Source organism: Nannobrachium achirus (assembly GCF_963921795.1).
Source record: "Nannobrachium achirus genome assembly, chromosome: 8".
In the NCBI taxonomy this organism is placed as follows: domain Eukaryota; kingdom Metazoa; phylum Chordata; class Actinopteri; order Myctophiformes; family Myctophidae; genus Nannobrachium; species Nannobrachium achirus.
In genome coordinates this window covers 43853-61564 of record NC_137817.1, presented here as the reverse complement: position 1 = coordinate 61564, position 17712 = coordinate 43853, and the positions used below count along the sequence as shown (strand labels likewise).

The following is a 17712-nucleotide window of genomic DNA, read 5'->3' as shown; positions in this document are numbered from 1 at the left end:
GATGACTTCTAAAGTAATAAATAAAATCAACCAACGAACTCGTTTCCTACAGAGGATCGCCCCAATGGTCAATTTCAACACACTGAAGACCATAGCTGGTGCAATAATCCAGCCCCTCTTTGACTACGGAGTCCACGTATGGTATCGTGACGCCCCACAAGCCCTGAAAACTAAACTCCAAACAGCCCAAAATAAACTAATTAGGGTCCTACTTCACCTTCCCTATCAGACTCACCTCACCGCTACTCACCAGTTAAGAGTGGGGTGGCTCAGAGTAGATGACAGAGTACAGCAACTTGCAATGGGCCTGGTGTACAAGATACACTACACCACTATGATACCCAAGTACCTGTCAAAATACTTTATAAACTAACACCAGAGGCAGCGCCACAGATCACTTTCAACCCAGAGTCAAAACCAACAAAGGGTCAAACTCTTTTTTCTGCTATACCACCAAAATGTGGAAAGCCTTACCGAAGGTCATAAAGGAGTGTGGATCACTAGCATCCTTTAAAATTGCCCTGAAAAATCACTTACAGGCAGCAGCCGTTCGCAACTGGTAAAAAACTAACCTAGCCCAACCCTACCCTCCCCTGCCCCTTCTTTGTATATACTGTTTGTTTAGACTTAGTGTTTTCTTTTTTGTTTTTCTTTACATATCTACTGCATAGTACTGTGTTCTATTTGTCTGTCATTCAATGTTATATGAGATACTTCAATGGTTTCCAGTGGAAATAAGCTTAGTCTTTTCATGGATCTCCTTTTAGTAGACCTTGTACCAGTGAACTGTACCGTCATGAAACTGTACCTTTTCCTATGCAAACTTCTAATAAAGTCTTCAATCAATCAAAAGTGAGAAAATAAATGTTAACCAATATATAAGCGAAACATCTGGAGAGGAGACCCCCCAAATATCCCCATTCATTCAACTTTCTGTCAGTCTAGGTGGGAGGTACCTTTATGCCTTGACTAGAGTCTGTAAGGCAAGCGCGTTGTGTCCTGATAATAAAGCTTCCCAAGCTATTATTTATAAATGTTGTTCTGTTTAACAAAATACAGAAAACTTTACATGTTAGGCAGATCATTCACACTTCTCGTGTTCGGACTATATTAGTGGTTATAAGCTGTGAGCTTACAGAAACCGAGCAGAGGTAAAATAACTACCCCATGTCACATCACTGAGCCTTACAGCAATGGTTCTCAACCTGTGGGTCGGGACCCCCAAGGGGGTCCCCACATTATTTTGGGGGGTCCCCAGATGATTAACTTAATGTGCAACATTGTTTTCTCACTCAACAGTAAACAAACCAACATAAAGTTTAAGTGTATAGAAGGTATAGAAGTGACAATTTAAGGATTTTTTTAATACCTCTAAAATGACAAATTAAACATTGGCCAAATTGTCAAATATGAGGCAGACATTGTGAAAATAGCAGATCTACATGCTCACACATCTCATCTACATGCCTCGCATCGCAATGCGTTGTGAGCATGTAGATCTGCTATTTTCACAATAGAACTGTGTTAGACAAAAATAACACAGTCGAGTCAACTGTAAGTGCTCATCAGGGGGGGGGGGGGGGGGGTCCCCAGTTAAAATATCATTATTGGGGGGGGGGGGGTCCCCAGTTAAAATATCATTATTTGGGGGGTCCCCAGTTAAAATATCATTATTTGGGGGGTCCCCAGCCTGAAAAGTTTGAGAACCACTGCCTTACAGAAACCCAGCAGAGGTAAAAGAACTACCCCAGGTCTATAAATGCTGTTCTATAGTTCGGCCGTACGGCCGTGTGGCGCAGCTGACTGTTTGGTGTGTTTGAATGTGTTGGACCTGCTGCTTTCATACCGTGAGTGAAATCACTTTAAGTTGTTATGAGATGCGTGGATTTCTCTGTCTCTGCTGCTTTCTGTTTGATGTGTTTGGTTCTGCTGCTTTGATACTGTGAGTTTAATTCACTTATCATTAATTAATTAGTCCCTGTTGTTAATTTAAAGGCGTTGATGTCATTATAAACCGTGTTTAAAGGTAGAAATGTTTGTTTAGTGTTTCTTTGCTGTTTTGTTTCTCTTTCTGTCTCGGCTTGGTTTAGTTGTGTTGAAACGAGCCTCGACTTGCATTGATTTATTCTCTGCTTGGTTTAAATGACTATGATTTCATTTAAATCATTTTGTTTTGATCATTATATAATCAGTATAATTTATTTTTTGATGGGTCGATTATCTCTTGTCAAAGTTCCTAAATGAGAACATCAGAGCAGACAGTTTCTTTATTCCTTTATTGTCTTGTTGGTTTAACTGAGATTCATTTGCTTTTTAAAATAATTGTTTATTTGATCGAGGACTCCTGCCATAATGTGTTGTAGGCTAGCCTATATTGTAGAAGGACTTCTTTATTTATGGTGGATTTATTATGCCTGCAAATTGTGCTAAAGAGAAGCTAAATGAGTTTATTTAATGAGTGTTTGTAGCTTTGTGAAGTTTTCATAAAGAGATTTAAATCTGATCTGAAAGTCACTGAGTTGTTAGGATGGAATGAGCTGTTTGGTGTTGTACTGATGATGTTTAGGGCCACACATACCAGGCTTTCTGCAGCCACACATACAGTAGGTTGTATTATTTTAATTAGACTATATTCTATAATCTAGCCAGAGGTCTTCAACAGGGGGTCCACGACCCCTAGGGGGTCCACGGAGGTACTGCAAAAATGGTCATTCTAACATTTTCCACATTTACTGTATGTTAAAAATGATGACAATGAGTTTACCCATTTTGAATAGCTTTTATACATGATTAGATTACTGTGCAACTGTCAGATTGTTGATAGTATTGACATTGGTCCTCAGTTAATCTGAGTTCCCAGAAGTTCTTTTTAGTTCTCAGTTAACTCTCCCCACGCTTTGAACGATAACGCTCGCCCCATTTTTTACAGAACCTCGATGCCAATACGGCGCTCGTTCGGTTCGTTCGTCTGATGACTGTAAGCTGATGAGGGGTCGCGCGGCCGTTTACTGTAAACACATTTTCCGCTGTGATGGTGTAAAAAATCCATTATGCGTTAGATCAACGGAGAACAATTCACTTCCTTGTTGATTTCCTCTGGCCCGGAGGCTCTGTAGCCAGTGACTGCTCTGAATGTACGGCAACACATAGCAGGACAATTCACATTCATTCTCGCATGACGCCGCCCTCTGCTGCCTGGCAGACCAAAGTGCACTATTGCACAACCAAAAAAAATAAAAAAAAATAAATAAATGTCTGTCTGTCTATCTACTATAACGTCGCAAAGGTAAGCCGCTTTTTGATGGCGCCAGACCCAATAAATAAATAAATAATCTGGCAGTAGGAGAGTTAATAAGTAGTATGTTTAGAAATGGCAGTGGTACGGCCACCCTGCTCACTGTACCTTGTACATGTATGTTTAAAATAAAACATATGTTGTAGCCTGACCCTACGTGGTGGTAGGGGGTCCCTGCTCAATCTCCCCATCAGTTTGGGGGTCCCTGGAGTGAAAACGTTGAAGACTCCTGATCTAGCCTGTAGGCTATATTTTATATAAACCAGTCAGTGCTTGACTGCATTCACACAATTAATGTCCAACTGTAATGAGTTTAAATATGATGAGTTTTGGCAGTTAATAAGTGAAGGGTCCTACTCAGAGTGCAAGAGTTTTTATTAGTATTTTATTTCTCCATAGCGATGGTTGTTCTCTAGGCCAGAGGTTCTCAACCTGTTGGTCTGGACCCACAGGAGGGTCCCCAAATGATTTTGGGGGGTCCCCAGATGATTAACTTAATTTTTTAGTTTTTATCCTGAAAAGTACATTTCTAATTTAACATCAAATGCGTTTAGTTATACTTATGTTAAAGGGATATTTCACTTAAAAAAAAAACTTTTTGTCATTCTATCGTCTAATCAGGCTCTTGGGAACACCCAAGACAGTTTTTTTATTTCTTCATTCAGTATTTAGATATTTGTTAATTCGTTTCCCCCTTCCAGGACCTTCCTATACAAACCCATTATAACTTCAAACTCTATTTTAACCATGATAGATTCAATGAAAACAACTGTCCTTTTTTCTGGTGACTCCTGACACCCTCTGAATACGTGAGCAGGCCATGTTTTCTTTTGATCACTTTAATTTTTTTATAATCATTTATTGTATTTAATACTTTTCATTTCCCCAAAAGATTAATAGGAATCAATGAAAAATGTTATCGAAAAAACATGGCCTGCTCACGTATTCAGAGGGTGTCAGGAGTCACCAGAAAAAAAGACAGTTGTTTTCATTGAATCTATCATGGTTAACATTGAGTTTGAAGTTATAATGGGTTTTTATAGGAAGGTCCTGGAAGGGGGAAATGAATATCAAATATCTAAATACTGAATGAAGAAATTCAAAAGCTGTCCTGGGTGTTCACAAGAGCCTGCTTAGACGATGAAATGACAAATAAGTTTTTTTGAAAGTGAAATATCCCTTTAACTGTATGAACTTAAAGGGATCCCTGGCTAATACGACAAAATGTGTCTTAATACATTATAATTGTCCTCTATAAATACAATGTAAAATTAAAAACACATTAATTATTTTATTACTTCTAGGAATAGCTAATCTTTCACTCAACAGGGGAAATGCCTGTCACAAGTTGATGATGTCATAAATGTCATGTGTAATCTATCCCTATGGAATTCACGGCATGCATGTGCAAATAAAAACAAACGTAATACTTCCTATGGTTAATATGAGCATCAAATCAATATTTCAAATGTGTTGTGTTTTGTTTTTTTGCACATGCATGCCATAAAAATGACACATGACATTTATGAAATCATCAACTTGCGACAGGCATTTCCCCTATTGAGTGAAAGATTAGCTATTTCTTTAAATTTTACATTGTATTTATAGAGGACAATTATAATGCATTAAGGCATATTTGTCGTATTAGCCAGGGATCCTTTTTAAGGACAATACAAATGTAATACTAGTCATTAAGCTACTAATATAGACTGAAGTACTTGGAGCAGGTGACAGCGTCATGTTTGCATGTTTAGAATTGTAACAGCTGAAATCAATAATATCAGTATTCCCATATTAACCTGCGGGTGGCGCTAGACACTGTAGACAGTAAGTGAAGGTGGGGGCCGCCAGTTGCCCATGTATGGTTTATACTGATGGTGATAAGTTGAGAGGACCCCTGGGGGTCCTCAGACCACACTGTGAGAACCACTGGTCTAAAGGCTGACAGGTGAACCAGACACTTTGAGAACCACTGGTCTAAAGCAGAGGTCTTCAACAGGGGGTCCGGGACCTCTAGGGGGTCCTCAGAGTTACTACAAGGGGGTCCTCCAAATCTTTGAATGATAAAAGCTTTTTCCTCCTCTTTTATATTAACCACTTGAACATAATCTGTGAACTTTAGCCAAAAATAGCAGATCTACAAGCTCACATGCAACGCCTCGTTGTGAGCTTGTAGATCGGCTATTTCTGGCAAAGAGGTTTAGTGTAGAGGGGAAAAAGAGCAGAGTGAAATAATCAGAGACCCAGTCCCTGATAATGGGAGAGGACTTGTGATGTTCTGCCATACTTTTTATTTCTATTTTATCTTAGTTTGGTCATTAAGGTCCACAGAATGAGAGGCCTGCTCTGCTGGAAACATCGTGAAAAAAAGTTATGGCCATTTGTATATTCACTGTCCCATCAACTTCACTATACAGGAAAAGAATACAAAAAATAAATGTGCTTTAAGTAGCAATGTGAGGGGTCAAACTAGAGGTTCTTCATGATTCTGAATCCATTGCAAGCATTTGTTTTGCCTGAAAAACATTCATTGGGCAAAATTTGGGTCCTCCAAAATTGTAAAAAGTGATGAGTCATCAAAAAATCTTCACTTTTGGGGGGCTGATAATTTGCCCTAGGAATGTTTTTCATGCAAAACAAATGCTTGCAATGGATTCAAAATCATGAAGAACCCCTAGTTTGACCCCTCACATGCTACTTAAAGCACATTTATTCTCTTTTTTTAATATTTTTCTTTTCCTGTATAGTGAAGTTGATGGGACAGTGAATATACAAATGGCCATACCCATAACTTTTTTTCACGATGTTTCCGGCTGAGCAGGCCTGTCATTCTGTGGACCTTAATGACCAAACTAATAAATAAAACAGAAATAAAAAGTACGGAAAGACATCACAGGTATCACCCCTATTCCTTGAGCTTTTGGGCTTGTGGGTAAATGACTAAAAGGTCAAGTTTATTAAGTATTGATGGTCAAGTGGTTAAATATCTGAAAACACAAATTGACATGAATCCAAAATACACTGATGATTGTGCTGTCAAAACAAAACTACTGTATCTGTTGTGGGGGTCCCTGCTTCATCTCTCTCTCTCGATTAAGGGGTCCTTGGCCTGAAAATGCTGAAGAGCCCTGGTCTAAAGACTTCAGTCGTTCTTTTCAAGACAAATTCCAAGCCTCATATTTCTGCCTAGCTCCTCCTCCGGTGTTATGGGGAAATTGGTGACCTGACAAAATGTGTGTCCATCTTGTGGACTTCACATGATGTCAAACATCCAAAGCAAATCACTGCTGTCTTTTTAAGAGTTAAAGCTAGAAGGCCTATGCAGTGGCTTAAAGTAACTATTAAGTACATTTACTTATTTAAGAGAGATTATAGAATTGGGTCAAATATTCAAAGACTTGCACAAATTGATACAAATTCAAAAATGGCAGATCTACAAGCTTGCATCTGCTATTCTTTTTAACAGTTAAAGCATGAAAACAATGGTTAAAGTAATGATGCGTTCCCGGTCTTAATGGGTTAATTCCTGTGTCTATTCTAGGTGCAACTCCTCAACCAGCCCAACATCCTCCTTCAGGACAACTACATTACCCAGAAGGCCACTGTTTCCTGCCCGCGCCAGCAGGGGGCAGCAGCTACCACATCTGTGTGGACGGACAGTGGACCAAACTCACTCTGACATGTCAACATAAGTACACACACACACACACACACACACACACACACACACACACACACACACACACCCCTCCACTGGCCCACAACCTCAAGATCCGATGCCCTCCCTGACGCGGAGTCAGCAGGGGTCGGTAGGAGGGACACGGGCGCGAAGCCTGTGCCCCTCCCGGTGTCCTAAGGCGCATTGCAGTGATGCCATGGAGAGAATACTCCAGCCTCCTATCTGCGTGGAGCCGTTCTCCGTGTGGAACGGGTGGGGGTCGGAGCGTTGGGGAGTGTGGCTGAGGCATGGTTGAGGTGCTCTCGCTTGAAGTGCACATTGAACTAGGGTCTCCTCGTCCCTCCCGGGGCAGGGGATCTCAGGTTTTGTTTGTGCCGCACCCTTCGTGGGCAGAGCGAAGCATAACGTCCCCAACGACCTACGGGTCAACGGGGAGCCGCATCCCTCTACTCAGCCATACGAGGGCCCTTGGTGGTGTCCCTCTCCCTGATCAAGTCTCTTGATCCTCTTGGGCATCAGTGCAAGCAGAAAGAGCCTGCCGGCTTCCCTATCGCGTGGAGCGGTCTGCGTGAAGTTGCGTGGGGAGTCGGTTAGGCTGAGGAGTAAGGCGGATGGGAGGAACGAGGTGCCAAGCACTCGAAGTGCACATTGAGTTAGGGTCCGCCGTCCTTGTGACGGGGGATCTCAGACATCGTTTGTGCCGTGCCCCCTCGGGTGGGCAAGAGTGTGGCCTAATGTTCCCCGACGGCCCCCGGGCCGGGGCGAAGGTTCCGCCCAAACGGGACACCGCGTTCACAAGTCAGCCGTGCGAGGACCCCCTACGGGGGGCAACCTCTCCTCAAACTGGTGTGACCTTCTGACATGTCAGAAGGTCAACGTAAGCACATAAGCACAACTCCTTACTGTACTGACAGTGGTTCAAACTCACTCTGACATGTCAACGTAAGCACATAAGCATAGCATAAGCATATGCACACATAAGCATATGCACATAAGCATATTATGCACATAAGCATATGCACACATAAGCATATGCACATAAGCATATTATGCACATAAGCTATGCACACATAAGCATATTATGCACATAAGCATATGCACACATAAGCATAGGCACATAAGCACAACTGTACTGACAGTGGTTCAAACTCAGTGACATGCTGAGCTGAAAGCTCTTCGGAGATGGCCGATGGAAGCTCGTCTGAGGACGACCGAGTGTAGAAAATGTGAGTACTTTTCCCACCTCTGCTAGTATGCTCTGGTTTAATAAACAACAACATGTATTTGCAGTGCATTTGGATGTTGATGTTTATGTGAAGTCTGCAAGATGGTCACGTGTTTCTGAAGGTCACCAATCACATAGTGCCTCTTTGTTTTATGGCTGTGAGAATGAGAAGGTTTTTGGCGTTTAATGAGCTTGGGAGAGAGAAGGAAGAGATTTTTTTGTTTTAGCAAATGAATAATGAACTGTGAGAGGGAGGGCAGGTCAGTCTGTCTTGTCTGTGTCTTGGTGTTGGTTTTTGCTGTCTTGGTGTGTTGCGTGATCCCTTGTCTTGGTGTTCTTGTTAAGTCATTCATGAAGTCATTCATAGGCCAGTATGCTATGATCCCCACAGCTGGTCTGACCGTGCTCTCGCCCAGGATGGGGAAATGATCCATTCTGATGGAGAGGATGTTGAAGTCACATCATTCGCCAGGAGTTTGCCACCCCCTAATGATTTTGCAGAGTTGCCTTATTTTGTCCAACCCAATTAGGCCATAGATTAGGATGTTTTCTGTGTCTGCACTCAGTAAAAGCAGTGCAGACACTTAGATAGGGTATATCTTTCTTATTCTTAGATCTTACTGTATGACTGCTAGCTCCTCTCAGACAGGTGTGCTTTCACACAGCCTGTTTGCTTATATAAATCATTTCCTCTGTTTGATGGTGCAGCATCTTAAACCTGGGAGGGTGTGATGTGTTTGATGTTTTGAGGGAATGTCTCATTATTAACCACTTTTTCCCCAAAGCCCCTGTTGCTTTTTGTCCTATTATTTACTCATGTACGCAATGTCATGATTCTAAAGAATTATGGAATTATGGTCTTGCCAGGTTTTTGGCGTTTAATGAGCTTGAGAGAGGGAAGGAAGGGATGTTTTTGTTTTAGAAAATGAATAATGAATGAATAATGATGTTTTATATTTGAACTGTTGGTATTTTGCATTGCTATTTAGTATGGCGTCTGATAAAGGTGTTCAGGATGAAAATGAATTATGCGTAATGGTTGAACTACCCGCCACTGGGGCTGAAACGCATAGGCCTACTGATGGTGACGCAAAGCACGCTCAAAGGGTTGAACTTGAACTTGAATCTTCGCAGGTTGAGCCAGCCACGCTGGCTGTTGTAAAGGGTTCACAGCCCCCAGAGGCTGAAAAACTGTCCGAAATCACTCAAAGTGTTGTCGAAACGGAGACACCGGTCACGAAACGAAAAAGAATTTGACACCTAAAGCCCAAACATGAAGTGCAATGTGTGTTTATGAAGTATTTAAACTTAATCAATGTGTGTTTATGAAGTATTTAAACTTAATCAATGTGTGTTTATGAAGTATTTAAACATAATCAATGAGTGTTTATGAAGTATTCAACTTAATCAATGTGTTTATGAAGTATTTAAACTTAATCAATGTGTGTTTATGAAGTATTCAACTTAATCAATGTGTGTTTATGAACTGGCTGCAAACTGGATCCAAACATATGAGGTGCAATGTGTGTTTATGAAGTATTTAAACCTAATCGAAGTCTGTTTATGAAGTATTTAAAGGAGGAGGAGAAAGCAAAACATGAGTTATGGTTCAATGCAAAAAGGATAAATGTCAAGGAATTTGTGGATGAAGTGAATACTTGGACACAAAGTACAAAGGCTGTGTAAATGTGGTTGTGGTTCAAGAGAATGAGGATGATGTGGACAATCTAATTAAACCAACAGACAGCATTTCTAATGTTTTATGGTTGTAACCCGTTTGAGGGTTCATGGTTCACTGTTAAAATGTTATGGTTGCAACCGTTTCGTGGCTCTGAATCTGTTCTGAAGGTTTTGAGGTTTTAACTGTGATTTAAGTTTGGGTTTTGCACATTGTTCTGATTTCACTGAAAGCACGGTTATATATTTGAACTGTTGGTATTTTGCATTGCTATTTAGTATGGTGTCTGATAAAGGTGTTCAGGATGAAAATGAATTATGCGTAATGGTTGAACTCCTGCCAGTGGGTCTGAAACGCATAGGCCTACTGATGGTGATGCAATGCACGCTCAAAGGGTTGAACTTGAACTTGAATCTGCGCAGGTTGAGCCAGCCACGCTGGCTGTTGTAAAGGGTTCACAGCCCCCAGAGGCTGAATAACTGTCCGAAATCACTCAAAGTGTTGTCAAAACGGAGACACCACTCACGAAACGAAAAAGAATATTGACATCTAAAGCCCAAACAAAGTGTGTTTATGAAGTATTTAAACTTAATCAGTGTGTGTTTATGAAGTATTCAACTTAATCAATGTGTGTTTATGAAGTATTTAAACTTAATCAATGTGTGTTTATGAAGTATTCAACTTAATCAATGTGTGTTTATGAAGTATTTAAACTTAATCAATGTGTGTTTATGAAGTATTTAAACATAATCAATGTGTGTTTATGAAGTATTTAAACATAATCAATTTGCGTTTATGAAGTATTTAAACTTAATCAATGTGTGTTTATGAACTGGATGCAAACTGGATCCAAACATGAGGTGCAATGTGTGTTTATGAAGTATTTAAACTTAATCGAAGTCTGTTTATGAAGTATTTAAAGGAGGAGGAGAAGGCAAAACATGAGTTATGGTTCAATGCAAAAAGCATAAATCTCAAGGAATTTGTGGATGAAGTGAATACTTGGACACAAAGTACAAAGGCTGTGTAAATGTGGTTGTGGTTCAAGAGAATGAGGATGATGTGGACAATCTAATTAAACCAACAGACAGCATTTCTAATGTTTTATGGTTGTAACCCGTTTGAGGGTTCATGGTTCACTGTTAAAATGTTATGGTTGCAACCGTTTCGTGGCTCTGAATCTGTTCTGAAGGTTTTGAGGTTTTAACTGTGATTTAAGTTTGGGTTTTGCACATTGTTCTGATTTCACTGAAAGCACGGTTATATATTTGAACTGTTGGTATTTTGCATTGCTATTTAGTATGGCGTCTGATAAAGGTGTTCAGGATGAAAATGAATTATGCGTAATGGTTGAACTGCCCGCCACTGGGGCTGAAACGCATAGGCCTACTGATGGTGACGCAATGCACGCTCAAAGGGTTGAACTTGAACTTGAATCTGCGCAGGTTGAGCCAGCCACGCTGGCTGTTGTAAAGGGTTCACAGCCCCCAGAGGCTGAAAAACTGTCCGAAATCACTCAAAGTGTTGTCAAAACGGAGACACCACTCACGAAACGAAAAAGAATATTGACATCTAAAGCCCAAACAAAGTGTGTTTATGAAGTATTTGAACTTAATCAGTGTGTGTTTATGAAGTATTCAACTTAATCAATGTGTGTTTATGAAGTATTTAAACTTAATCAATGTGTGTTTATGAAGTATTCAACTTAATGTGTGTTTATGAAGTATTTAAACTTAATCAATGTGTGTTTATGAAGTATTTAAACATAATCAATGTGTGTTTATGAAGTATTTAAACATAATCAATTTGCGTTTATGAAGTATTTAAACTTAATCAATGTGTGTTTATGAACTGGATGCAAACTGGATCCAAACATGAGGTGCAATGTGTGTTTATGAAGTATTTAAACTTAATCGAAGTCTGTTTATGAAGTATTTAAAGGAGGAGGAGAAGGCAAAACATGAGTTATGGTTCAATGCAAAAAGCATAAATCTCAAGGAATTTGTGGATGAAGTGAATACTTGGACACAAAGTACAAAGGCTGTGTAAATGTGGTTGTGGTTCAAGAGAATGAGGATGATGTGGACAATCTAATTAAACCAACAGACAGCATTTCTAATGTTTTATGGTTGTAACCTGTTTGAGGGTTCATGGTTCACTGTTAAAATGTTATGGTTGCAACCGGTTCGTGGGTCTGACTCTGTTCTGAAGGTTTTGAGGTTTTAACTGTGATTTAAGTTTGGGTTTTGCACATTGTTCTGATTTCACTGAAAGCACGGTTATATATTTGAACTGCTGGTATTTTGCATTGCTATTTATTATGGCGTCTGATAAATGTGTTCAGGATGAAAATGAATTATGCGTAATGGTTGAACTCCTGCCAGTGGGTCTGAAACGCATAGGCCTACTGATGGTGACGCAATGCACGCTCAAAGGGTTGAACTTGAATTTGAATTTGCGCAGGTTGAGCAAGCCACGCTGGCTGTTGTAAAGGGTTCACAGCCCCCAGAGGCTGAAAAACTGTCCGAAATCACTCAAAGTGTTGTCGAAACGGAGACGCCAGTCACGAAATGAAAAATCATATTGACACCTAAAGCCCTGCTGGATAAACTGGAAACTTTGCAAAAAGAGAGAAAGGCAAAATTGAGCAAGGCATCTAACCTGCAAAAAAGCATTTGGGAGTGGATGCAAACTGGATCCAAACATGAGGTGCAATGTGTGTTTATGAAGTATTTAAACTTAATGTGTGTTTATGAAGTATTTAAACTGAATCAATGTTTTTTATGAAGTATTTAAACTGAATCAATGTGTGTTTATGAAGTATTTAAACTTAATGTGTGTTTATGAGGTATTTAAACTGAATCAATGTGCGTTTATGAAGTATTTAAACTTAATCAAGGAAGCAAGAGATGCTCAGAAGGCTCTGTTGCCAGTATTGCCCCCGGAGAGAAGGCAACACATGATTTATGGTTCAATGCAAAAATGATAAATGAATCCTACAACGGGAAAGGAAACTTCTTAAAGGAACCCGCAGTCACACTCAATCCTCAAGCCAAAGAGTTCCAACCTACCATGCAGCAACCTCCACTACCACAGCAACCGCTAACTAAACCTTCCACACAGCAATCTCTACAACCACAGCAACTGTTAACTCAACCTTCCACTCAGCAACCTCTAAAACCACAGCAACAGTTAACTCAACCTTCAACGCAGCAATATCTACAACCACAGCAACAGTTAACTCAACCTTCCACACAGCAACCTCTACAACCACAGCAACAGTTAACTCAACCTTCCACACGGCAACCTCTACAACCACAGCAAGTCTACAACCGGGTACAAGTCCAATGCATTGGTGGTTCATTGTTTCAGTTTTATGGTTGTAACCCCTTCGAGGGTTCATGGTTCACTGTTACAATGTTATGGTTGCAACCCGTTCGAGGGTCTGACTCTGTTCTGAAGGTTTTGAGGTTTTAACTGATTTAAGTTTGGGTTTTGCACATTGTTCTGATTTCACTGAAGGCACTGTTTTATATTCGAACTGTAGGTATTTTGCATTGCTATTTATTATGGCATCTGATAAAGGTGTTCAGGATGAAAATTAATTATGAGTAATGGTTTAACTACCCACCACTGGGGCTGAAACGCGTAGGCCTACTGATGGTGACGCAATGCACGCTCAAAGGGTTGAACCTGAACTTGAATCTGCACAGGTTTAGCCAGCCACGCTGGCTGTTGTAAAGGGTTCACAGCCCCCAGAGGCTGAAAAACTGTCCAAAACCACTCAAAGTGTTGTCGAAACCTCTACAACCACAGCAACAGTTAACTCAACCTTCCACGCAGCAATCTCTACAACCAAAGCAACAGTTAACTCAACCTTCCACGCAGCAACCTCTAAAACCACAGCAACAGTTAACTCAACCTTCCACACAGCAACCTCTACAACCACAGAAAGTCTACAACCGGGTAAAAGTCCAATGCATTGGCGGTTCATGGTTTCAGTTTTATGGTTGTAACCAGGGGTACAAGTCCAATCCATTGGTGGTTCATTGTTTCAGTTTTTGGTTGTAACCCGTTCGAGGGGTCATGGTTCACTGTTACAATGTTATGGTTGCAACCCGTTCGTGGGTCTGACTTTGTTCTGAAGGTTTTGAGGTTTTAACTGATTTAAGTTCGGGTTTTGCACATTGTTCTGATTTCACTGAAGGCATAGGCCTACTGATGGTGACGCAATGCATGCTGGCTGTTGTAAAGGGTTCACAGCCCCCAGAGGCTGAAAAACTGTCCGAAATCACTCAAAGTGCTGTCGAAACGGAGACATCGCTCACAAAACGAACACCTAAAGCCCTACTGGATAAACTGGAAACTTTGCTAAAAGAGAGAAAGGCAAAATTGAACAAGGCATCTAACCTGCAAAAAAGCATTTGGGAGTGGATTCAAACTGGATCCAAACATGAGGTGGAATGTGTGTTTATGAAGTATTTAAACTTAATCAATGTGTGTTTATGAAGTATTTAAACTTAATCAATGTGTGTTTATGAAGTATTTAAACTTAATCAATGTGTGTCTATGAAGTATTTAAACTGTATCCATTTAAACTTAATCAAGGGAGAAATAGATTCTCAGACTGTAAATTTTTGAAATTCTGAGTGTAAAAATAATATAAATGTAATGTACACTACATGTGCGAAACAAAAATAAATGAAATGAAATGAAATGAAATGAAGAAGGCTCTGTTGCCAGTATTGCCCCCGGAGAAGGCAAAACATGATTTATGGTTCAATGCAAAAATTATAAATGTCAAGGAATTTGGGGATGAAGTGAATACTTGGACACAAAGTACAAAGGCTGTGGAAAAGGTTCAAGAGAATGAGGATGATGTGGACAATCTAATTAAACCAACAGACAGCATTTCTAATGTGATGCATTAAAGGAGCAGGAAAACATTCTGAAAAAGAAAAGGGAAATGGAAGAGGAGGAAGAAATGTTAAAGAGGAATTGATGGAGCTTGATGCACAACTGAGCTGCTACCAACTCAAAAATAGCAATGTTAAAATCCTCCAGTCGCCAAGCTCAGTCACTCACACATTCAGATGGAATGGAATCCTACTACAGGAAAGGAACCATGTTAAAGGAACCCGCAGTCACACTCAATCCTCAAGCCAAAGATTTCCAACCTACCATGCAGCAACCTCCACTACCACAGCAACTGCTAACTCAACCTTCCACGCAGCAATCTCTACAACCACAGCAACAGTTAACTCAACCTTCCACGCAGCAATCTCTACAACCACAGCAACAGTTAACTCAACCTTCCACACAGCAATCTCTACAACCACAGCAACAGTTAACTCAACCTTCCACGCAGCAACCTCTACAACCACAGCAACAGTTAACTCAACCTTCCACACAGCAATCTCTACAACCACAGCAACAGTTAACTCAACCTTCCACGCAGCAATCTCTACAACCACAGCAACAGTTAACTCAACCTTCCACACAGCAATCTCTACAACCACAGCAACAGTTAATTCAACCTTCCACGCAGCAACCTCTACAACCATAGCAACAGTTAACTCAACCTTCCAAACAGCAATCTCTACAACCACAGCAACAGTTAACTCAACCTTCCACGCAGCAATCTCTACAACCACAGCAACAGTTAACTCAACCTTCCACGCAGCAATCTCTACAACCACAGCAACAGTTAACTCAACCTTCAACAGCAGTAGGGTCTCAAATCACTGGTTTCACACGGTTTCAGTTTTATGGTTGTAACCCGCTCGAGGGTTCATGGTTCACTGTTACAATGTTATGGTTGCAACCTCTTCATGGGTCTGACTCTGTTCTGAACGTTTTGAGGTTTTAACTGTGATTTAAGTTTGGGTTTTGCACATTGTTCTGATTTCACTGAAGGCACTGTTTTATATTTGAACTGTTGGTATTTTGCATTGCTATTTATTATGGCGTCTGATAAAGGTGTTCAGGATGAAAATGAATTATGCGTAATGGTTGAACTGCCCGCCACTGGGGCTGAAACACATAGGCCTACTGATGGTGACGCACTGCACACTGGCTGTTGTAAAGGGTTCACAGCCGCCAGAGGCTGAAAAGCAGTCCGAAACCACTCAAAGTGTTGTCGAAACAGAGACACCGGTCATGAATCGAAAACGCATATTGACACCTAAAGCCCTACTGGATAAACTGGAAACTTTGCAAAAAGAGAGAAAGGCAAAATTGAACAAGGCATCTAACCTGCAAAAAAGCATTTGGGAGTGGATGCAAACTGGATCCCAACATGAAGTGCAATGTGTGTTTATGAAGTATTTAAACTTAATCAATGTGTGTTTATGAAGTATTTAAACATAATCAATGTGTGTTTATGAAGTATTTAAACATAATCAATTTGCGTTTATGAAGTATTTAAACTTAATCAATGTGTGTTTATGAACTGGATGCAAACTGGATCCAAACATGAGGTGCAATGTGTGTTTATGAAGTATTTAAACTTAATCGAAGTCTGTTTATGAAGTATTTAAAGGAGGAGGAGAAGGCAAAACATGAGTTATGGTTCAATGCAAAAAGCATAAATCTCAAGGAATTTGTGGATGAAGTGAATACTTGGACACAAAGTACAAAGGCTGTGTAAATGTGGTTGTGGTTCAAGAGAATGAGGATGATGTGGACAATCTAATTAAACCAACAGACAGCATTTCTAATGTTTTATGGTTGTAACCTGTTTGAGGGTTCATGGTTCACTGTTAAAATGTTATGGTTGCAACCGGTTCGTGGGTCTGACTCTGTTCTGAAGGTTTTGAGGTTTTAACTGTGATTTAAGTTTGGGTTTTGCACATTGTTCTGATTTCACTGAAAGCACGGTTATATATTTGAACTGCTGGTATTTTGCATTGCTATTTATTATGGCGTCTGATAAATGTGTTCAGGATGAAAATGAATTATGCGTAATGGTTGAACTCCTGCCAGTGGGTCTGAAACGCATAGGCCTACTGATGGTGACGCAATGCACGCTCAAAGGGTTGAACTTGAATTTGAATTTGCGCAGGTTGAGCAAGCCACGCTGGCTGTTGTAAAGGGTTCACAGCCCCCAGAGGCTGAAAAACTGTCCGAAATCACTCAAAGTGTTGTCGAAACGGAGACGCCAGTCACGAAATGAAAAATCATATTGACACCTAAAGCCCTGCTGGATAAACTGGAAACTTTGCAAAAAGAGAGAAAGGCAAAATTGAGCAAGGCATCTAACCTGCAAAAAAGCATTTGGGAGTGGATGCAAACTGGATCCAAACATGAGGTGCAATGTGTGTTTATTAAGTATTTAAACTTAATGTGTGTTTATGAAGTATTTAAACTGAATCAATGTTTTTTATGAAGTATTTAAACTGAATCAATGTGTGTTTATGAAGTATTTAAACTTAATGTGTGTTTATGAGGTATTTAAACTGAATCAATGTGCGTTTATGAAGTATTTAAACTTAATCAAGGAAGCAAGAGATGCTCAGAAGGCTCTGTTGCCAGTATTGCCCCCGGAGGAGAAGGCAACACATGATTTATGGTTCAATGCAAAAATGATAAATGAATCCTACAACGGGAAAGGAAACTTCTTAAAGGAACCCGCAGTCACACTCAATCCTCAAGCCAAAGAGTTCCAACCTACCATGCAGCAACCTCCACTACCACAGCAACCGCTAACTAAACCTTCCACACAGCAATCTCTACAACCACAGCAACTGTTAACTCAACCTTCCACTCCGCAACCTCTAAAACCACAGCAACAGTTAACTCAACCTTCAACGCCGCAATATCTACAACCACAGCAA

The 17712-nt window shown here is 40.3% G+C and overlaps 1 protein-coding gene across 1 annotated transcript in view; it reads left to right on the top strand.

Annotated features, from left to right (window-relative positions):
- Window positions 1-17712, top strand: part of p2ry2.1 (purinergic receptor P2Y2, tandem duplicate 1) — a gene marked incomplete at both ends in the record, with an annotated part of 101429 nt that overhangs the window by 44019 nt on the left and 39698 nt on the right. Inside the window, 2 exons of the mRNA XM_080731114.1 lie at window positions 6837-6941; window positions 7494-7563. Of these exons, the coding sequence (XP_080587240.1) occupies window positions 6837-6941; window positions 7494-7563 (175 nt within the window). The remainder of the gene's footprint in view (window positions 1-6836; window positions 6942-7493; window positions 7564-17712) is intronic.